This window comes from Pithys albifrons, chromosome 8 (genome assembly GCF_047495875.1).
Source record: "Pithys albifrons albifrons isolate INPA30051 chromosome 8, PitAlb_v1, whole genome shotgun sequence".
Taxonomy (NCBI): Eukaryota; Metazoa; Chordata; class Aves; order Passeriformes; family Thamnophilidae; genus Pithys; species Pithys albifrons.
Genome location: NC_092465.1, coordinates 27,020,233 through 27,042,844, shown reverse-complemented (window position 1 = coordinate 27,042,844; position 22,612 = coordinate 27,020,233). Strand labels below are relative to the sequence as shown.

The following is a 22,612-nucleotide window of genomic DNA, read 5'->3' as shown; positions in this document are numbered from 1 at the left end:
CACTGTGGTTAGTCAAAACTGTAGGTGACTAAAATGCTTTTTTTAGCTCTAACCAGGAAACAAGCAGACCAAAATCCTTTCAGATTAAATGCAATTTTCTCTGTAAAACTCTGCTCTGTTTTTTTCTCCCAGATGTGTTACATTTGCCTGTTATACTGTGTAAATTGGGTAATTGCTCATTAGGGCAAAAGTCCCTTTCAATAGAAAAAGAGCAAATGTAGGTAGGACAGATAGATTTTTAAATGCAGTAATCTGCTATTCTTGAAAAACATCTCATTTCCTATGAAAACTTTCCTCTGCAAAACGTCCTCTGGGCCTGTAGCATGTGTGATTTCATATTTGGTAGTGGTAAGGAAGGGAGAGGAAAACAGCCGTGTGAGGTTTAATCCTTGCTAATGATGCGCTATCATCTCCAGTATGTGTTAGAGCAGTCACAAAACTGCTTTAGTTTATGGTGAGGTAAACAACCCCCTGAGGACAGCTCCTCACTACCCAAAGCTGTTGGAATCCATAGCACTCTCCAGAATGCTCCCTTCACAGAGAAGATGAAGAGCATTTGGCAAAAGTGTGACTCTACATTTCTTGCTGGGTTTTCTTTACTTTTCTTATGTGTCGTATGAGGGTTATCTACCCGGTAATTTCCTCTTTTGTCCTACTGAAATAGCACTGAGCAAACCCTTGAATTAACTGCCTTACAATAACTGGATTTGGCAAAGTCCCTAGACACACACACCCGTGCCATTGCAAGCAAAAAAACCTCTGCAGGTCTGCTGTTAGATGGTGCCTATATTTACCCTACCCCAACATTCACAAAAGAAGAGAACTACTACTGAAAGAGCTTTTGTTAGTGAAGGTTAACCCATCAGTTACCTAGAGAAAACCCCATTTAGAAATCTCTAAAATGCATGAAATAAACAAATTAGGTCCTTGACTCTTTCCATGCATTTCCCTCAGTAAACCCTCTCTGTGCATCTCCTCGGTCATATGTTCCCCTCTCTTTTTCTCCTACTCCAGGGGCTCTGTGCCTCACTACAACATAATCTCCATCCTTCTTTCATAGAAATGGAAGTTTTACAAGCTATCAGTGTTTAAAGTTCTATTGGCAGAACGGGAAGAGTTGTCATGGAGGAAAAACAAAGCAGGTTAGTTTTGCTAGAAGGACTTTTTGTTTAGTGTTAAGAGAATCTGTGATCTGTGAACCAAAAGAGAGGTGCTTAAAAACTGACAGCCTTGCTAAGGGGATGCTGAAATCCCAGTTTAGCTGATCTCACCAAGCAATTCATTCTTCTGTAAATTTTTTTTGTTATTTGGTAGGGTATTTTTCTTTCTAATTTTCACTGGAATCAATAGATCTGGTATCTGGAAAATTTGGCATTGACTAGATTAAATCAATGTTGAACATGTTACACGTTTTGCTTTAGTGATAGAGGAGTACCACTGTTAGATTATTGCTCCCACTAGAAGAGTTGGGTTTTGGTAAGGGTAGACTGCCAGATGCTCAGCTGATTTAAAGTGTTATGATGAGTGCAGTACCACCAGAGTCAGGTGAAGCTAAAGTAGGTCAATAGTAGTGGAATAATATTCCCATCTTAATGACTGATAAACTGAATGACACAGAGATCATGAGGCCTGGCCACAAAAATTCAGCAGGCTCTTTGCAGCACTGGGAATCAAGCCCAGTCTCCTAAAATCCAGTTCAGATTTCTGCCCAGTGTTACACTATCTGACAAAGAGACATTAATTAGAGTTTTTAGGAGCTCACTTCTCTCTTACACTCAGAAGGATATTAATCTACTAATTCTAAATACAAAAATGAATATATCATGCTGTACAGTTACAAAATGATGCTTTCACTGTGAATTTTTAAGCATCTTTTGGCTCATTCAACAGTATTTTCTATAAACCAAAGTGCTTACAAAGAAATACTGTTCAACTTCTTCTCTGTATAAGAAAAAGCAGCCCACAACTGTAAGGTCTCTTTCCATTCATCAGCCACCACATCTGTTGCTTGCTTGGACACTGACCAAAATGATTCATTCACATGTCTAACATTTATTTTTGGTGAAATACTGGGATTATACAGAATGGCAATATTTCAAAAATGGGTCTAGAAAACCAAGGGAAGTTGGAAACAACTTCCTCAGCTGAAAACAAACACAGCGTTATATCATTCTGCAGCTTTATTAGAAGGAAGGCAGTAGCCAAGTGAAGCAGCTGGAATCACACTGAAGTCACTCTGAACTCTGCAGATCATTTCATTCTTCCTTCTGCTACAGAGCTCACATCCCTGATTTACAGCACCTTTTGTTTCAAAGAACTAAGCAAGGTAGGTCAATCTCTCTTATATTTAAAATACTTTTCTTCCTCCCTTCTAAATAATGTGTCTCTACACAATAAGCCTTTCAGGCAAATGCTGTAAGGTGGTGTAGCATGTACTGGCTAAAAGGGCTTCTTGGAAGAAAGACTGTGATATTTACTTAAAAGACTACTTTGAGTCACCCCAGCAGCAAGAAAATATATGAAAGTATGTGTGAATTTAATTTTTAATGACTTCTGAATATATTTACACACCCTTCAAGGAGTTTTATCCTGTCAGAGAATGGTAAGTGACTTTGACTCAAATATCTCTCCTCTCCACAATCTCTCCTAGGTGTTGATTTGGGTTGGGTTTTTTTTTTTTTTTGCTTAGGGACTGTGCATCTCCTATAGCTATAGCAATTTCCAGTGTTAGCAGAAAAAAGTACATCAGTTCTGATCTGAACAGATTCTAGAAACTGGAAATAATTTCAATTTAAGTAGCAAATTAAAATAATTCTGAAGAATTACAGACCTGCACAATTAAATACGGTTTCTGTGATCTCAGCTGGAAGGTGTGTGTGTTTTCCTAACCATTGTGGAATAAGGTAGGACATGGAGCTAGCGTTCATTGAGTGTATTGAAACTCGTTTCCTAGAAGTGACAAGAAGATCTGGAGCCTTCCACACTACCACACAATGAGTCAGGGCTGGATTTCACCTCCTATTCAGACTCAGTGAGAACACTGTCATTGTCACCTGTTGCCTTTCTAATTGCCAAACAATATCCCGGACCTGTTTTTCTAGACTTACAGAATGTGTATTCATTGTCTGTGAATTAAAACACATTTTCTTTCTAGCTGAATAAAATTGTATTACTGAATAATTTTAAATGTTTGTTAATTCATAGCTAAGGAGAAGAAAGTAAGTAAGGGTATGTCAGGGTAAAGGAATTTGTCAGAGCAGGTTTGTGGAAACTGATTTCAGGATAAACTGGCTTATGACAGCTTACTCTCACTACTATCATATTATTGTTCTGCTTCAGATGAACTAGGAAGTGCAAGTATTTCAATAACATAATTTACTTTTGCTTAATGTCACTGCAGCTTCTGCCCAAATTTAGAACACTACCAGCCACTTATGCCAGGCAGACAGGACAGAAGTCCTACCAAGTTTACTGCAACCTAAGGATTTTATATGTGCCATGACTAACATTACAGTCCACTTCTATTGCACTTAGAATCTCTCTGAGTGTAGTGCAGTGGAAGTTATTTGACCCTGGAGAATGAATTTATGGTTTGGATTCTCTAATTGCCTTTGTGGAAAGGGATCACATTCTATAAGGATTCCCAGGCAGGATCTGACTACAGATTTTTACCACACTGGTGGGTGTAAAACAAAGGTATTGATGCAAATAATACAATTTCTATATACTATGCATTATACATTCTTTTAATTTTAAGATTTTTTTCTCTGCTGACAACCTAATGAGCAGCTTCTGAAATTCTTAGATTTGTTTTTATTTCTGATAGATTTATTCAAGAAGAAAATTTATATCTGTTTCCTAATAAAGACTGTTGCCTTAAGGAATTTTCTTCTCCTTGTGTTTCTTAACAGGCACTTGAAGTTTGTTATCTGTTATTAGATGTTAATTTGTATTAATAACTCTGCTATTCCAAGCACTAAGCAGCAGCTAGGTTTGCAGGGGATTGTAATCTATTGAATGGTCTTGTTATTTGCTTATTTATTTATTCCGTCTTGTGGAATGTGCCAGCCGTCCAGCTGTCTGTGTTACTGTGGTGGCTGATTGTCTGGCTAATTTGCACTCATTATTTCTGATAATGGTTTGATTTGTGTTCATTCAGTCTAACGCTAGCAGTTTCACAACACTGCAGGGCTCTGTTGTTGCTGGCTTTGCAAAAGAGAGTTCACTGGAAGGAGCAGATTCTTGTGGCTTGTTACCAGAAGAAAGGAATTGCTATGACTGTGGTGGGCAGTGAGCAAGAGACATTGGTTTTAGAAAGGAAGGTGCCAGCATGTAAAGATGAGCTCTACCACACTTGCAACTACTTTTACACTGTTCTTGAGGCTCCTGAGGCAAAAAGAAAACTTACATGTCCTCAAAAGAAACATCCAGTACTTCCAGGGGAGCTCAGCTAATCCTGTACTATTTGCATCTTCAATATGTTCCAGAAGTTGAGAACCTGAAGACAGAATAAAAAGCCCGGTATCAGCCCCTGACTGCTTTTTTCCAAAGAAAATTTCTGCTGGTTTGTTGCAGCTCTCTTATACCAGGCCCACCATTTTACTGTGTTACAATTCTTCAGATGAGCTGATCAGACCCTCTGCAGATGAAATACTTTTTCATTACTGGGCTCGAAGGGAGGTTAATGAAACCCTTTGTTGCAAGTCAGGTTTGTTTGCAAGGGTTAACTTCAAAGACCAGCACTCTAGAAGTCTCCACTTCTTGTCAGGAACATTAGCTAGTAAAAAGTTTGCAGTATTTGCCTATTTCTCTTCCCCTACCCAGGCTCTCTTGTTCCTTTTTGATACTTCTTGAAGGATGTATTTCAAGAATCACAAGGTACAAGTATGAAGAACCAGCGTCTTTTTCCTTCTATCCACAAAAAATATTTGCCTCTTTGTTCTTTCAGCAAGGTCTCAATTCTGCTTCCAGCTCTACCTTCGAATCTACTGTTTGGCTTCGGGCAAGATACTTCTTCTATTCCTTCTCCTACTCTTTTTGTGTCTGCTTGTTTGTTTATAAACAAAGCAGGAATTGTCTCTCATGTTCTTACAGTGCCTAGATCCAGTGGGGCTTTGATCTCAAAGGCTGAGGCCTTTGGGTACTTTCCCAACATAAAGTACTTTCTTCTTTCAGCAAGTGTGAGCCTGGCACAGAAGTTTTATTCCCTTCTGAAACCTTCTAGATGAGAGGGAGAAGGTGGTGAGTACTAAGTCCTGTACCATCAATGTAGTATCACTTTCTACACTCACATTCCTTCTTTCTAACGATCCTTTTAATGAGCTCAACCCCTCATCGTTTTAATGAGATGTTTTGAAAATGGTAAGAACCATTGCTTATTTAAGAAGCCTGAGCAATGTTAACTGAGAGTGTTGTGCCATATCTGGCAGAGTCAAGTGAGAAGTGATTTGCAAAGGTATTATGGGAAGCCTGTAAAACCAGTGTTTCCAAGCTCCTGATCCTACACCTTCATCATGGTGCCATCTATTTGTTTCAGTGCTGGGGAGTGTTGCCAATGCCATATTAGGGAGAGAGATAAATATCCAGTCCTCCTGATATCAACATTATGATTTTCTTCATTTTTTCAGGAATACAGGAAGTGCTTATTTTAGACTTGATCTTAAAGTAAATAAAATAGTTGGCTTTGTATGAGGAGGAATATTAGAATAACACTGATACAGAAGTGGACAGCCTTAAGCTACTGTACATGGTGATCCTAGTATGTTAACTGTGAGGACATAATAAAGGATGTTATCCAAAACATTCCAGATAATGTGTACTAGCAATATTTTGGAATTGGATTTACCCATGCAAGAATATGTGTCAGAAGTAATATAATCACAAAAATACTACATTCCTGTTATAAGAAACTGCTGATATATATTAATGAAGAGTAGAATAAACTTAGGAGAACAGAGTTCAATTTAGAGGGTAGCACATGACCAAACATCCTGTTATAAGTGATTTGGAAATTAATACATGAAACACAATAGGATATAAGAAGGCATATTAGAAGACTGATTTGTGGCTCTAATTTTCTCTGGGGTTAGTTCTTAACTCTTTGTTAAAAGGACTGTAAGTGTAGCAAATTGTAAGGTATTTTAACCTGTTATTTGGTAGATAATTTATATCTTGATGGAGAGGGTTATTTTGGTGTTTTTTTTAATGTAATGACCTGTTGTTACTCTGCAGTACCTTTAGAATGGCTGTTGTCTGACATATGTTTAATTGTCTTTAATCAGTCTGCTGAGACTACAGTTGAAACAATCTGAAAGAAATATCTGCATTCACTCTTTAGTCTCTACTCTCACTTTGCTACTTTCTGTTAGGAGGAGTTGTGGTAAAGTGTGTTTGCTGGAGGAGTGCAGGCATTTGAAAAACATGCTCAGAGCTGCATGATCATGTAATAAGCACATGAATGTTAGTCAAAATCATCTTTCATCACAAATATTTGAGACAGTGGCAAAATAAAATTTCCTAGTAATTTTTGCATGAAAGCCTTTAAAAGCCATAATTAATTAGAAACACAAGCATTCATTATGTCATCAATCCAGCCACTGTGAAGCTGAGGCACTTACTTTTTTTTTTTAATCAGCTATCTCTATTATTGTAGGTATGTAGTTATTATGGTGGCTTATAGCCAAAGAAAATACTCTGGCATTTGTGGAGGAATAGAAAACACGTGACACCTCTCCAGACCAACACTTCATTAGTGTGCACATCTTACATGCTGAGGAACAACCAGAGTGATATCTGGTGTACCTGCTGGGCTATGAGAGGGGAGCTAAACAGCTCCGAGGTGTGTCCTGGGACTGCAGAGACAGATTAGTATATGCGACAAGCAGACAGTGGAAATGCAGGTTCGCCTTCTCTCAAGTGCAGAGGAAACAGATCAGACAATGTAAGGGCTGCCCAGGTAAGTGCTGTTCCCCTCCAACACAATGGACATAATGGCACACTGGGAGCCTCCCTGCAGGAAGGGAAAGGTCTCCCAGAGGTGAAGCCGTGGTTTCTTCACTTCACCATGAGTGAAGGGACGGTATTGAGTTTAAGAAAGGAGGATGGGACTGTGGTTAAACCACAGGTCAGGGATTCTAGGTTTAGCACTTGGTTTGATCAGAGATTTCCTGTAGGTCATTCTCAACACTCTCAGCTGTAAACCAGAATGATGATACTTCTCACTTGAACTTAGTTTGAGTAAGGGTTATGAATACTGGGGTTTATGACTGGTAATGTAAATACTTAGGCAGTGCTGAGACACACAATATAAGATGATATTTTAAATCTCAAGTGGCACTGTTTACTTAAACGTCTATTTTTACCTACTTGCAAGAACATTAGAATTCTTTATTTTCAAAAAATGGGACTACTTTAAGTGTTTCACAGCTATCACTGGTAATTTTTTTATGTACTATGTTTGAGGTCACATGATGGACTTGCAGTGGCTGCAGCAACTCCTTAAATTCAAAAGTAATATTAAAAAATATACTATTACTTTTAGCTGTATTAACAGAAGGGACTAAGAGCAGGAACAGACACGAACTACGCAGTTACCAGGTGCCCTCACCTTCCCCAGTGCATGTCCTGAGGACATCTGGGTTTCTTAGGAATCTATGGGAAAAGAAGACTTAGTGCTTGGGATTAACATGAAAATAAGTCACTTTTCATGCTATGCAGTTGCTGGTTGCAGAGATTTGTCAATTACTTGCCTGTGGAAATGGTTCACTGCTTGTTTGTACCAGTTGATTTGTTATATTCTGGTCAGACCTACTGTAAATACTTTTCCTATTACAGCAGCCCTATTTAGCTATAAAGTTGGATTTTTCATTTGTTGGTTAACATTTCTGTATTGGGAAAACTGCTGGCCTGAAATCATAGCTTTGCAATATTAACCGAGTCTGTGCTACAGAGGTTTGTTAATCTCGCTGTAACGCTCGCTTTGTGTAAGATGTTATCAGGCTATTACTATCTGGTCAAACAACTTGAATACCACAGATGAAGTGGTGTGTTATGACTAACAGGGTCATGTTTGGCCTTGCTCAAAGAACCTTGGTTTTGGCCTAAGTTTTAGGAGTTGTCTAGGCAGTACATTTCATATACATTACTAACACTGCTTCACTGAGACATAATGGAGAATGATGGTCATTTGCATTACTTTCTTGTCTGCTAGGAAAAATACAAGTATATGGTGACTTGAAATGGTTTCCAATCACTTGTCATACCTATTGTGACGCATTCTAGTTGTGGAATTCAGGATGACATACAGAGTAATTAAGCTACCTTATCTCTAATGATCATTAAAAGGATAGTCAAAAGACAGTTGTTCATGTACGTGTCTGTGAAAGAGAAAACATAGATATAGACCTTGAGTCTGCCTTTTGTTAGTACCTTAAAATGCTCATGACCTGGTTTCTTTGTCTGCAGGGCCAACTTTAGGCTTAATCTGGAGCATAGCTATGATTTAATTTTGTAGTACAAGTGTATCAGGCACTTACTGCTGTAAGAATGTTTCTGCATGGAGGCAATTGGTTGTCTTGGCTATGTTAATTTGAAGTAGAAATATGAGTGTATGGCAGTTTGTAATCTCACCAGTATTCCTTGTGCATTTTGGAATCTTTCTTATGTCTTCATTAAATTCTTGCTAAAATGTGTGTGCACCTCTAATGAATTTGCTGAACCTTCTGAGTTTTGAAATTTATAGATAAACTACCATGTGATTTATATGTTTATGTTTTTTAAGAGACATAAATTCAAAATTTGTCACCTCAAAAGTTCCCAGAAAAATTTTGGAGGGCTCTCAAATGAATTCAATACCCAGATAAACCTGGTAACACACAGTATGACAAGCAGGCCTTTTTTTTGTGAAACAAGTTGTTCTCCAACATTTGATGCTTGCAAATGGCAGAAGTTAAAGTGACTCAATCAAATAAGCTTTCCTTTAGCCATATGTAATACACATGGATTGTGATGTACTCACAGTTGTTCATAAAGACATTACAAGAAAAGTGTGTCTAATATATTCCCTCTATGAACTGAACTCTTGAGACAGCCAACTCTGCAAACCAAGTTTTCAAAGTAAGTCAGGACCCACTGTTGTGACCTCTGAAACCAGTTTTGCTGGCCAGAGGCTCTGAACACTGTTTATCTCTCTGAACAAATAGATTTGGGGACTACGACTCAAATATTTGTGTTAACTTTTAACTGATACAGACAGTGAATAAACTCTTCTCTTGAACCTTTCTGTAAAATTCAAAAGTAATGAGGACCAAAGTAATGAGGAGAGGTTATGTGGGCTGAGCCCAAATATGTGGTATAAACTGCCAGTGTAATTCAATTGGGTCCTAACTTGTGCGATGCCCAGAGAACAATGAACCCCCAGGAAGACTCTGCATCAAGTGAAGTGGGTGAAAATTGTAACTTTTTTGTTTGCTTTCTTTTATTTTAAACTGAAAACCCAATGTAATTTAAATCCAAAGCCATTCCACTCACCTCAGGCCTGAGGTGTGAAAAGGTCAAACGACTTCCCCTGGTCAAAGAGGATGCATGTGGCATAGCCATGAATAGATTCCAAAGTATTGGTCCCGTATCATAACTGTAAGGCCATTCTTAGTGTGACAAAAGCTGTTCTATTCTAGGCAGATCCAATCATTTGTCCAAGTTGTCATTATGGCCTAACTATATAATGACAGAGAAAAAATACTGTAGATACTTTAAGTAGAAAATAGAGATGCAAGTCTGTAATTCCCTGCTGAAATTCAGAGAAAGACAGTTCATACAACACATTGTGAAGCCTCTTCCCAGCAGTTCTGTGGCTTTGTCTTTTAGAAATTGTTCCTAGAGATCTGTATTTCTCGCTAATTCTGCTTTCTGTCCCAGGATCCAGAAGCACCAAGTGCTAGCCTGTGATAGTCCTATGAAGTCATTTGATAATTAACCTCTGTTTTATAGAAGGGGACAGGAAATGAAACCTCCTGGTCAACTGTTTTCATAATTAAGCAACTGAATCAAAGAGGCTCAGTTTTCAAAGCTGCTTATGACCTCAGCAAACAGGAACAGACTCGTCAAACAACTGCTGAGCACACACTTTACACAGGGTGTTTACTATTTAAAATAAAAATTTTTTTAAAAGTACAGGAAGAAGTCTAAACTTGGTTATATTAATCCATATGCAATAGAACACTGTTCTGTAACCTGTGACTGCTCCCAAGTTTAGTGGCAGGCCTCTAACCACACTTTCCTGTTTATTGAAAAGTACTTTCCATGCACTGGCTCCCCAGACTAGCAGGGACTGAGCCGGTGAACTGCACCAAACCTCCCTTACCCTTCTAACAGTTGCCTCAAAGCCAAGCGGAAACTTCAGTCTAAAAGTTGTTTTCCCTACTGAGCCTCAGTTTGTAGACAGGTTCATGAGAATCTTTTCCAGCTTGGAAATTAGGCCATTTGTCAAAGATCATACAGGAAATCAGTCACAGAATGACGAATACAATTAGATTTCTTCACTTTCAAGACCTAGACTTGTTCTGCAAGACAGTTATGACACTGAAAATTTATTAATTTCAGATTCATGTGTTTGAGATAGCATCTTTCAAGATCACAAAGCACCATCCCTGCTGAATGATGGTTAACAGAAAAAAAACTGGGTCTTTATTGATGTAAACCAGTACAGCTCCCCTGACAATCACCTACTGCTTGTCTTTTTCAGAACAGGGTTTAACACTGTGAGTCTTGTTAGCGAAGTGCCTCACACATGTCAGTGTCAGAGGTAAAAGTTCCTGGACTTTGCAAATGTAATTGGCAGTCTTTGCTGAGCCCCAGCCACAGAGCCCAGTTTCAGTATCTGTGCACTGGGAGCAGTGATAAGCAATATTCCCACTGCTGAAGAGTCACTGCATTGGATGACTAGAGTTAGAGATGAAGAAAAATATAAGCCTGGGAAAGTAATTGCATTCTAAAGGTTTGCCATTTCAACGGAGTTTTAAACTACACGAGGCTTGGTAAATATTTGGCATTTATTTATGCATGTTTTCTTTCTCCTGCTATACATCATCTTTGAAATGCTAAATAAAAAATTAACATCCTTGGGCGATAGACAAATGTTTGTTATTGTCATGGTTGTTTTATCACCATTAGGAAAAACAGGGTTTATAAGGAAATGTTTGAATCAAAGTATCGCTACATTGTCCTAGCTCTTAAGAAACTTTAAAGCAAAACTTATTAGTGACCGGAATACAGAAAGTTATTCAGCAAGAGTTTAAAGAGCTGGAAATTTTATATTGTTGTTTAATTGCATAAATGCAACTTGCAGATTTTTCAGATTTGAAGGCATAGTTCTTTATATAGGCAAAACCATTTAAAAATCCAGTTATTAACCCGACTGTCCTCTGAAACTGTCCAAATGTAGTGTTGTTCCAGATGTTAGTGGTACTGCTCCATGTTTATACTGTTCTCTCAGCAGCTGTTAAGCTGTTTGAAAAAAATACTCAAAAGGGTGGTAGTGCTATTTAATGCAGAATCCACCCTCCAAAGGGTGGGTTACATAATGTGGGGGTAATTACATAAACATAGCACAAAATGCAGCCCAGTAAGTATTTTATCAGGACAGCAAACCAAATAACATTCCTTCAGCCTGATGTAAACTATAAAGGGCAAATGCTATCATAGCCACTTGACAGAACAGGCTGTATTGACTCTTACTACATAATTTTTTTAATCAAGAGATACAAAATTATACAATCTTTTATTTCCTCCTTGTCTGTGCACATATAAATGAGAACTCTAATCCTGCTAATGCGTGTGCACATGTGTAGCTTCCCTTGTGTGATTCTTCCAAACTGAATGAACTGCTTCTTTTGAAGGAAGGGTATCTACCTGAATACAAGCTTGCAGATGTGGTTCTGCAGGCAGCACACTCTGGAGACACCCCTCCTGTTGTTCTTAGGATGCCATAACTAATAGAATTGCAGGAATGCAGGGCTCAGTTCCAAAAACGCGGGCTGAATTTTGGTTTGGGAATGCGGAATGCACTCAGAAGCCCAGCAGTAACACCTTTCATGGTACAGCTCATGGACTGGTCACATCCTGCCCTCAGGGACAGGTTTTCAGTGCAGCTGAGTTCAGACAGACAATATAGCTTTAAACAATACCAGAATTTGGCAGAATAAATGTTTAGACCATTGCAGATAATTTGTCAGACTGTGGCTGCCTGTGGTGTGCTGCAGCTTTGTCACACAACTTCTGACTGCTTTTTTTTTCCTGTTCAACCTCTGTTTGCTGTCTGTTTTCTCCTTAAAACCTTTTTTTCCCATAGTTTTCATTTTGGTTTATATTCCACTTTCCCTTCCCCCGCCTTCCCTCCTCCCCACAGAAGAAAATGCCTTGCCTGTGTGAAAAATCATGTTGTACTTGTAAGTTCCAGAAGCTTTTGCAAGAGAAGAAAACTGAAAATATGCTGAAATTTCTGTTTTAAAGTAAAAAGAAAAAAGGATACACACACATTTTAATCCATAGCTTTTACAGTGTCTGTTGTATTTATGGGAAGCTTTATTTTTTTTCATCTCTTACCTGTTTCTCAGCTCACTGGTGTAAGATTACCACAACTGTATGTATCATCCCTGAAATATATTCCCTATGTTTCCTTCTCTTCTGCTGTGTTAAGGAACTCTAATACCTTGAATGTGCCTGGAAATCAGCATTGCTTGATACAAACACAGATAAATGATAGAGCTGAATAAGCCCGTGAACTTTTAGTTGCTGGAGAAATCACTGTCATTTTTTTGACTGTAATTTGAGGTGGGGTGGTAAGTTGGGTAATTTTATAAAAAATGGCTTCCTGGTGTTTTAAGTGAACTTTTTTGCCTACATAGATGTCTGATGCTCCTCTGATTTTAGACAGCTATAATCCATAAAACTTGCTTCACATAGGAACAGATCAGTAAAGTATGAAGCCTGACTAGAAAAGAATAGCAAAATAATTTTTTTGCCATCATTCAGTAAAATTTTGCATCTGGTCTCCTAGAAATTTATCAGTGATACTGTACTCAGTGCTGTCTGTTAAGATATTAATATAAGGAAAACAGTTCCTGAAGATTTCAAGTGTTTTTTTATTTTTTATTTGAACATTCCTTGAAATGCCTATGACCGAAATTCTTCACAAGCTTTGTGGTAGAAACTGAGAGATAAAAATTGGTAGACACACAACACTAAGAGGATCTTCTGGGTGTTTTATGAACAAGATCTTAAAAGAACTGCAGTTTACTATTTACAGCACAGCAAAACATTTCTCCTTTGACCATTTCCTTTCTTTTCCTCCCCAGAAAGCAACTCCGCAGCATGACATTTGAAGATTTTGAGAACTACTCCTATTTCTATGACCTGTCTGAGGAAGATGAGTCACCCCAGTCCTCCCTCAGCATTGCCCATATTATTTCCCTTTTCTTTTACAGTGTGGCATTTCTCCTGGGAGTGCCAGGTAATGCCATTGTCATCTGGTTTATGGGCTTTAAATGGGATAAATCTGTTTCTACACTTTGGTTCCTCAATCTGGCCATTGCAGATTTCATTTTTGTTCTCTTCCTGCCTCTCTATATTACATATGTGGCAATGGGCTTCCACTGGCCTTTTGGGAAGTGGCTCTGCAAAATGAACTCATTCATTGCACTACTTAATATGTTTGCCAGTGTTTTCTTCCTGACATTCATCAGCCTTGACCGCTACATCCGTCTTGTCCACCCAGTCTTTTCCTACAAGTACCGGACTGTAAGGAACACCCTCGTTCTCAGTGGGGTCATTTGGATGTCAGCTGCAATTATTGGTGGCCCTGCCTTATACTTTAGAGACACAGCTACAGTTCTCAACAATGTCACCATTTGCTACAACAACTTCCATGTGCACGACAGAGAACTTATTTTGCTGACACATCACATTCTCATTTGGGTGAGGCTTGTGTTTGGTTATCTCTTTCCTTTAGTGACTATGGTCATTTGCTACTCATTGCTGATTGTCAAAGTGAAGAGAAGAACTGTGTTGACTTCCAGCAGGCTTTTCTGGACCATCATTGCTGTAGTTGTAGCTTTTTTTGTTTGCTGGACACCATATCACATATTCAGCATTGTAGAACTGTCTGCTCACCATGATGAAAACTTGCATGACTTACTACAGGATGGCATTCCCCTCTCCACTGGCCTTGGTTTCATCAACAGTTGCCTCAATCCAATTCTCTACGTTCTGATTAGCAAAAAGTTCCAGGCCCAGGTCAAGACAACAGTCTCTGAGGTGCTGAAACTGGCGCTGTGGGAGGTAAGTCGCTCGGGAACGGTCAGCGAGCAGCTGTGGAGCTCGGACAACAGCCACGCACCTGTGCACTACTGTGAAACCGCCCAGTGACTGCCCGCGGCACCAGCCCTCTCCAGAGAAGCTGACAGGAGATTTGGAGGTGTTCTTGACTTCACATCTGACAGTCAGATGTGCATCTTTGCATATACAGTTTTCTGTAAACAGCTGGCTTAATTGCACTTGCTGCTTTAATTGAGGGGTTTTTAAGGGACACATCATTTGGGTGTGGTGTTCTTGCAATGCACATACAGCCTGAGCTGAAAGTAGTCAGCATAAGTGGAATTACTCTAACAGGGTTTTTGATGAAGAGTGTTGTAACTCTGCTGTTTTGCTATGGTTCCACACCTCATTGATATCAAAAGAGGACACAATAAAAGTATTCCACCTAGCCGTCGCTGATACATCTGTGGTTTGAGGCCTTTTCATCCAGGAGGTTGTAGCCACACATCAATGGGTCATGAGTCTCCTGGTTGCCGAGTGCTGCCTCAAGTAGGAATCACCTGGCTACATTCCAGCTAAGTGAAGCTATCAATGGCTCCATGCTGCAGCTGCAGAAGAATCCCAAGAGAACACTTAAACACTGCCTTCTCTTGTTAAAAATTAAACCATGGAAATAAAATCTGTCTTCTCCCAATGCTCTTTATCTTATACTCAAAGTTAAGACAGGAGACCCTCTGTCTTCCAGTCACTTTTTCTTGTGCTTTTAGCACTAGTTGGGGTCAAAATACTGAGCAGGTGTTTCATACAGGTATTAGGCTTATTTGAAATGTGCAAAGAATTAGCAAAAGTATTTCTTACAGAAGCTGAGGTTAAAGGCTCTGTGCCATACATCTTCTTCTATGTCTAAGGTTTAGGCTTACAGAGGTTTACAACCTTTGGTTGCTCTTTATTGCTCTGTCAAACAAAAGTAAAGAAGTAATGTAACATTTTGTTTGCCTTAATGTCAAGCTTCAAAAAATGGGTGGAGGGAATTCAACAATATTCTGTTACGAGTCTGTAGCCAAATTTGGACATCTTTGCCAAATGAGATGCAAGGCAGTTCATCCAGGAAATGGAGTCCACTCCCATAAGAAAGATGAAGTAGTCCCAATTATGGTGTATTCTGTTCCAACTTGTTGCTTGCTGCACAATCACATTTGCACCAATGCAAATATATATACATATATGCTATGTGGAGCGAACCAATTTCTGATGCAATACCACTTAAATAAAAGGTGAATAGGCAATGAAACTCCACTAAAAATAAAAGCATAAAGCTTTGGGTAAATCTGAACTGTTTTTAACTTGCTATTGGCCTAGGTATATAGAATAAAACTGCCTTTCAGATAATCTACGTAGTTTCTATGTGCTGCCAACACACATTAGTAGCATTTATACTATAATTGAGGCCTTTTATGTAAATAGATTTGCATTTGTATAAAATGTACATATATGTATGCCTGAGCACACCCAGCTGTACAAGCAGAAACAATCTGACTGTGGTCTGTAACTATTTCTTTGGGCTCTGGTTTCAGAGTGTGGGAGAGGCAGCAGGATCAGTGGAATTTCTGTGTATTTTGCTTTGGGCTGGTAAGCAGCAGCCTTACTTTGAGTCATTTGCTGCCTGGTACATAGTTACTCATAATATTTTGGCACTGTGCTGCTGAATATGCCTAAATAAAACATTTTGGAGTTTTTCTTCCTTGACATCTTTCTAAGAATGATGTACTCTCCTGACCATAGTCCAAGTGAAGTAATAAAATTTTGTTGTTTCCAAAGAGTGTGTTCATTTGCTTTCCTTAGCAGCATATGCAGTGACTGTCCTTTCTAATAACAGCTCCTTCCGAAGGATTTTGGAAGATGAAAGCATGCCCTGACCCTTTCTGCTATGGGATTAAGGTTTATGTCAGCTTTCTTCCTGCACCTCAGCTATGTGCACACACATATTCCTATATAGAGAGCCAGATTGTCAAAAGGGAGAACATATATATGCTGTCTTGCATAAATGATCAGAAAGCATGCCCTGAAGCAGAGAAGTGAATAAGGCCTCGATCTATGGGATTAAGTGCATTAACAATTTTGCAATTTAACTACTACCATTCACACCAAGACTAGTTACAGAATTATCTCCAAATCATTTCTTCAAGGGTAATGGAAGTTACCCAGACAAAACAGATAGTGCTCTGAAGTTTCTGTTTCCAAAGTGTCTCCAAAAAAAGACCAACAATTCTGTGCTTCTGGGACTGAGGGATGCCCATTCAACCCACCACAATGAAAAGCCAGAAAAGAGGATCTATCCTATCATGCCCAGAGATACTATAGAAATAACTATTGACACATTTGATAATAGACAGGTTCTGGTTACCATTATCTCCTTCCTGGGCAGTTGGTGCTTCTGAAGGTTTTTATGTGGGTTAGTTTTTAAAACTGTTTTCCCAGTATTCCCATGTATCACATATTTAAGTTAAGGAACTTTGTAGTGATCTTTCTGTTACAGGGTGCACTTGGGGTGCTTGCCTCACTCCAAGATGCTGATTTTTCACAGGCATGGCACAGTAATATGCCAGCACATATCCAAACACCACACAAAAAGCCCCATCACAGATATATGTGGAATTCCTTTGTTCACATGCCAATCTGTTTTCTCACTGGAGAGACTGTTTTTTTTTTTGGTCCTGTGCAGCAATTTTCCTTCTAACATCAGGGGAAAAAAACACCCCAAGACACAAAAGAAATGTCAACAACTGGAGTTTGCACATTCATGCTTAGCAAAGATGTAACACACACACACACAAATCCAGGCTGGCAGGGCACATGGATGGCTCATAGTGCTGTATTTTAGCAAAGTTACTGTCTATAAATGAAACCTTTTCATCCACTTGAGAGAGCTTTAATTTCAAGGCCAAGGAAACAGCTTAAAGGTAAGCAGTACATTGCATGAGAAATCAGACAGTCATGACTAAGGATAATAAAACCTACATTTTTGTGGCAGAATTTTAATTTACTTGTTTTTTCTGATGTGGCACTTGCTATTCTTGCTTTTAACAGCATGACAGAATTAAAACTAAGTGACATGATTTAGCAGAAGCAACAGCTAGAGAAATGCCACCGAAATGGTACTGTGCATTAGTTACACACAGCATGAAGTTAGCCCTTTAGGAGTTAAGTTTATGGAAGGTGGTGACTGAGTCTGTAATTATACTTACTTTCAAATCTTTAAACATGCTTTAAAACTCTAGCAGGCAGATTTTTTTTTCTGAGACAAATTGTATCTGCTGTGCCAGATAACCACACAGATGCTCTCTGGAGAAAAGAACTAAGAGTTATTTATGCTGCTGCTGTCAGGCTTTGGCACTGAGCGTCTTCATCTCAGAGTGACCAACGTGGCACATAAAAGGCTTCCATTTCACCATCACAATAAATCCTGTCAGTCCAACAGAAGGCTGAGTTGTGAATTTCTCTGAAAGCTTCACCACTGTGACAGCTTTTAACATTTGTATCATCCCAGTGCATAGTTTTTGGAAAACAATTTATTTCTGGTAGGCTCTTCAATCATTAATGTCAATACCAATCTAGAAAATCAATCCAGAGCCACACGAGCAGCTCAACCTGGTGTTAATGTTGCTAATTTATATACTTCATTTGAAAATTTTTTTATTGTTGTTTTTATCCAGAATCATGCGTCAAAGTTGATTATAGAAGTAAAGCAGATACATGCATTAGCCGTAGCCCGTGGGCAGCGCTCCCCGCTGATCACTCCCGACGCTGCCGGGCTGGGTCAGGCGCCGAAGCCGTCGAGTTCACAGCGCCTCCCCGAGGCAGTTTATAATCAACATTATTTGCTGTTCTAATCTCCGGGAAAGAAGCAAAACTTTTCAAAACTCAGGCAAAAAGAGCCCCAAGTCACACAACACGTGAGAGGGGACCACGGTAGCTCTTCATGTCCCAATTTAAGTGCACAGCAGTTGCTTCAAACTTACCCTTATCTTGCTCTCACCAAAGCAGCGTTTTAGCCTTCAACAAAAGCAGTGCCATATGTTTGCTTAGTCATCACCCTTATTAAACAAAACGAATTTACAGTGCTGCTTATCCACTAAATCTTTATTTTAACTTTGACTGAGCCCTGTTCTGTTCCCTTAAAGCCATTCCTCTTTCCAGAGGATTCACAGAAATTTCCAAAGATGCTATTTACTCTGCAAATGGAGCAAAGAACACTTCAGCATTTTAAAGCCATGTTAACTCTGAATTGATGGTAGACACAAATTTTCTACTTTTTCTGCTCATGCTCTCAGGTACTACAGTGAGGCATCAGGGCAACGTTGAAATTCAGTTTCAGCTTCTACTTTACCCACTAACAAAATCTTACATTTGTGAGTTGGATTATTCTGCAATTTTGAGTTAAACACAGACACAAGCACATTTTTTGCAACAACATTTATTCTACATATATCAAGACTTAAATCTTATTGAAAGCAGCTACATCCATTGATTGTACATAATCTTCAAAAGCTGTTATTCTCTCTTCCAGCATATCTGTTCCAACTTTATCATCTTCAACAACGCACTGGATCTGAAGCTTTTTGATACCATAGCCAACAGGTACTAGCTTGGCTGCAAAATAAAAGGCATTTAGTACTCCTTAACTGGTGCATGCAATCTCTTAAACACAGATCTAAGACTAAACTGACCCAAGTAACTTGCAGGAATGCATAAAAACGTAATTTGTTCCACATTATGGACTATCTAATTAACAACCCAGGATTCCCTATAAATGATTGAAAAGGGCTTCTCCCTGTGGGCTCCTGACCCAAACCAGTAACAAGGGCATATGGATGTTTGCTGCATCAGGAATTGTGCGGGGAGATGCAGGATAGCAGAGCCTTAAGTTTTAGAGCTTTTTAAATCTGTATTTGAATCTTAGCTGGGTCGCTGCACTAATACACCTTTTCCGACCATATCAAGATACTAAAGTAGTGTAGGTACTGCAGTTCCCACCATTTCAGCTTCCTACATTTTCAGAGATCAGCAGTGACCACAAGTCTAACTCTATTCATACAATGTATCTGAAAGGACCATACTCTTTCCCTGCTCTGAAATGTTCTCATACTTACAGGATCCCCAGACCAGGCCATCTGCTTGAATGCTTCGAACACACTCCTCTAGTTTGGCCATGTCTGTCTCATCATCCCAAGGTTTCACATCAAGCAAGATTGAAGATTTGGCAACAACAGCTGGTTCTGGGGGAAGAAAATCACTTTTAAAAGCTAGGAAGAATAATATTTGCAAACTGGTTTTATGAGAGCAACTTTTCCAATTTCATGAACAAGAACATCCTCATGCTGCTGTGACAGGCCTCTGGTGCCAGTGTGCATTTGTGAAGTACTGCAGCTCTGTATATCCATATGCTCAACATGTAGATACATTATGTTCGTGAGAAACAGCCTCGTAAGGGAACACAGATTAAGTAGCTGACAATGTTTGTTACATAGGAAGTCCTTTTCAGAGGATCTGAGAAGGAGCTTAGTGCTGTGTAACAGTTCATTTTCCACAGAGGGAATACTGCAACTGCTACAGTTCTGAACAGTTCCAGACCAGTAGCTGTGGAGACTTGCATATTATCGCCTTTCCTCTAAACTTTTAAAGAAAATCCTCAAGTTACCTCCATTTCTATAGAAAGCTTGGCCTCTTGAAAGAACAAGCAGCAGTATATTAAGCAGGACAAAGGATATATTAAGGTTCCCATTAGCTTAGGAAGGGTGAGCACATGGGCAGTTCAAGTGAACCCGATTACTCCTGTCTCGTTCCAGTCAAGCTGATCTGTTATTACACTGAACTTGTGGTTCCAGCCATCCTGTTCAAATGAATGAAAACTGGCCCAAGCATGAAACATTAAGAAGCCCTTGGCACACATACTTTTGGATTTCTTTGACTCATACTGTGCCAGACGTTCTTCCCTCAGCTTCTTTGCTTCTTCACTTTCCTGAAAGAGAAATCTACAGTTACTGAAAAGCACCAACCCCCACATCTCCAAAACATTACCAGACTGACTGGCATCTACTCAGACAAAAACAAAACATCACAACTGTCAGCCGAAAGATGGTGATTTTTTGTTTTATTCATCATGTAACCAGTCAAAGTTGCAGCACAGTATTTTTTACCTTGAGTGTTAACCTTCCAAGCTTTTCTGTTGTGCAAAGACAGATGAATTCGAGAATTTTAAGTAGGATTGCTTATCAAGGTCACAAGTTTAAGCAACTTAAAGTAGCTAAGGCAAAAATCTGCATACCTGGGTTAATTTCTTAAAACCTCAAACATAATACAAAAAGGTCAAGTACCTCCTCATCATCAGATCCAAAGAGGTCAATGTCATCATCATCTTTGCTATCTGTGGCTGCACCTGTTGTGTCCTCAACATCAGCAGGACCGTATTTCCCCAAAGCCTTCTTTACTCCTGGCAAGCTGAAAGAAAAATGCAGCTATAAGGAACCTACTCAAATGTCAATACAAATACCACCAGTTTTGTCAATGCACCTATAAGAGCACTTGTAATGAAACACTCTCCTAAAACAAAACAAAACAAAACAAAAAAAACAACAAAAAACCTAATCCTGCTACTTGAAGACAAAACTTCTCAAAAGGCAGCCCCCAATGCTCCCGACATGCTCCCTGAATAATCTGTGAATATGGGATTTGCTGTAGTCTTATCAAAACTGACATGATCCTGTCCAACATTGCTGCTCCAACTAAGTACATGGATAGGAAAAGCTTCCTTACTGGAATAATTTCCCTGCAATATACTCCAGGTAGGAGGAGTTACCAACTTCTTGTTCATGCTTCCCTAAAATTACTCCAACTTAAAAACTAGCAAGTGACTGAAAACACGTTGTTGCAAGGTAACTGCTACTTTTGGAAGTTTCAGTGAACACTTTACGCCTCCCTGAACCAGCTTTTAACAGCACCTTCCCCTGAAGTGCACATAGTTCTGTAGTCCTAGAAGAAGCTCATAGTTCTACTACTACTGTGAACTGCTGTTACTGGAACCATAAAACTGGCTTTAGTTTTAAGGAACTGTAAGTAGTTTCCAGAGTGGACTTTGTGAAGCACCTTTAGAATCTCAGTCCCTCTAACATTATAAGTTTCAGAAACAGGCTGGCGATGGCCCCCAAGAGTCTGCAAGAGTTCCCTCCAAACAGGACTGAGGCTTAGAGGAAGCAACACTGACCTCACCTATGCTGCACCTTTTTAAAGGCCTACAGTCTTCTCCCATATCAGTACATCATCTTTCACAAACACTTAAAATCACATAAAAAGAAACGAAATGATATTTGCTTTTATAGTTCTCCTTCTTTGTATGTGCCTCTGTTTTGCATATTATTGAACATATGAACATCTATGCGCTGTGTGTTAACCTGAAATGACCCACATAATACTTTCTAATCCATTTTGGTGCTGCCTTTATGGCGCTGATTACTGGTAAATAATTCCCAGCTTTCAGGGCAGTAGCTGCATGGCAGCAACAAAACTCATGCCTTTTCATAAGCTTTAGCAGAAATGTCAGCAGCTGACCAGAAACGGAATCGCCTTGCCTAAATTCTGAGTGAAAAGTGCAATGCGCTGGCAGAAAAGGTCTGTCCTGCTCCGGGACCTGCTCGTGTTGCAGCAGCAGCACAAAACGCCACGTGGTACCACTGAAAAACGGTTTTCTACAAACTCAAAGAAACTAATGCAACACTTTGTAAGCTTTTTCACACCCATGCTGCAGTTTTGCAGTTTTGCAGTTTAGCCATACCTTGCCTTCTGCTTTTCATACGACTTGATGTGATTGTACCAGCGGAGAGCATGGAACAAGTCCGCAGGTGGCGGGGCAGCGATCGCTTCAAACACTGCTATGTCAGCTTGCGAAGGGACGTACCTACGGGAAGCAAGCCCAAGTTAAGCCCTTTGCCCGGGCACGCAAGAACACGCGGAGCAGGCGCTGCCGAGCAACGCCGCCCAAGCAGCTACCGCGGCGCGTCAGGGCCCCCCTCGCTGTCCCCATCAGGCCCAGCTCACCTTCCCCGCGCCCCAGCACCCTCCCCCGCCGCCTCTCACCCCTCGATGTAGCTCTTATCAGCCAGGAAGTCGTTGAGGACGCGGAGGCCCGCGGCGGACTTCAGGTCCCCGAAGCCCATGGCGGCGGCGCGCGGCCCTCACGGAGCGCCTGCCCCCTGCGCGTCCGCCGCGGGAAAAGGCCGCGCCGCGCCTGCGCCGCGCTTATATAGCG

At 39.8% G+C, this 22,612-nt stretch overlaps 2 protein-coding genes and 2 non-coding genes across 6 annotated transcripts; 1 reads left to right on the top strand and 3 right to left on the bottom strand.

Moving 5' to 3' along the window:
* The first annotated feature begins 2,198 nt into the window (after window positions 1-2,198).
* On the top strand, window positions 2,199-16,127 carry CMKLR2 (chemerin chemokine-like receptor 2). 3 transcript variants are annotated; one of them, XM_071562113.1, is made up of 3 exons: window positions 2,199-2,326; window positions 5,176-5,241; window positions 13,353-16,127. In XM_071562113.1, exon 3 carries the CDS (start codon window positions 13,369-13,371, stop codon window positions 14,419-14,421), a length of 1,053 nt encoding a protein of 350 aa, XP_071418214.1. In that variant the 5' UTR covers window positions 2,199-2,326; window positions 5,176-5,241; window positions 13,353-13,368; the 3' UTR covers window positions 14,422-16,127. The 3 variants fall into 3 exon arrangements, with proteins under 3 accessions (XP_071418214.1, XP_071418212.1, XP_071418213.1); XM_071562111.1 differs by lacking the exon at window positions 5,176-5,241; XM_071562112.1 differs by lacking the exons at window positions 2,199-2,326; window positions 5,176-5,241 and adding an exon at window positions 6,765-6,955.
* A 2,628-nt stretch (window positions 16,128-18,755) lies between these two features.
* On the bottom strand, window positions 18,756-22,589 carry EEF1B2 (eukaryotic translation elongation factor 1 beta 2). The gene is made up of 6 exons (XM_071562777.1): window positions 22,441-22,589; window positions 22,139-22,261; window positions 20,685-20,808; window positions 20,263-20,329; window positions 19,461-19,586; window positions 18,756-18,960 (listed from the first exon to the last, which is right to left on the bottom strand). Exons 1-6 carry the CDS (start codon window positions 22,518-22,520, stop codon window positions 18,806-18,808), a joined length of 675 nt encoding a protein of 224 aa, XP_071418878.1. The 5' UTR covers window positions 22,521-22,589; the 3' UTR covers window positions 18,756-18,805.
* LOC139675390 (small nucleolar RNA SNORA41) lies at window positions 19,822-19,955 on the bottom strand. Its single transcript, XR_011698478.1, has one exon. It is a non-coding gene; the product is annotated as a small nucleolar RNA SNORA41 (small nucleolar RNA).
* Window positions 20,401-20,480, bottom strand: LOC139675389 (small nucleolar RNA SNORD51). The gene has a single exon (XR_011698477.1). It is a non-coding gene; the product is annotated as a small nucleolar RNA SNORD51 (small nucleolar RNA).
* Window positions 22,590-22,612: the final 23 nt, after the last annotated feature.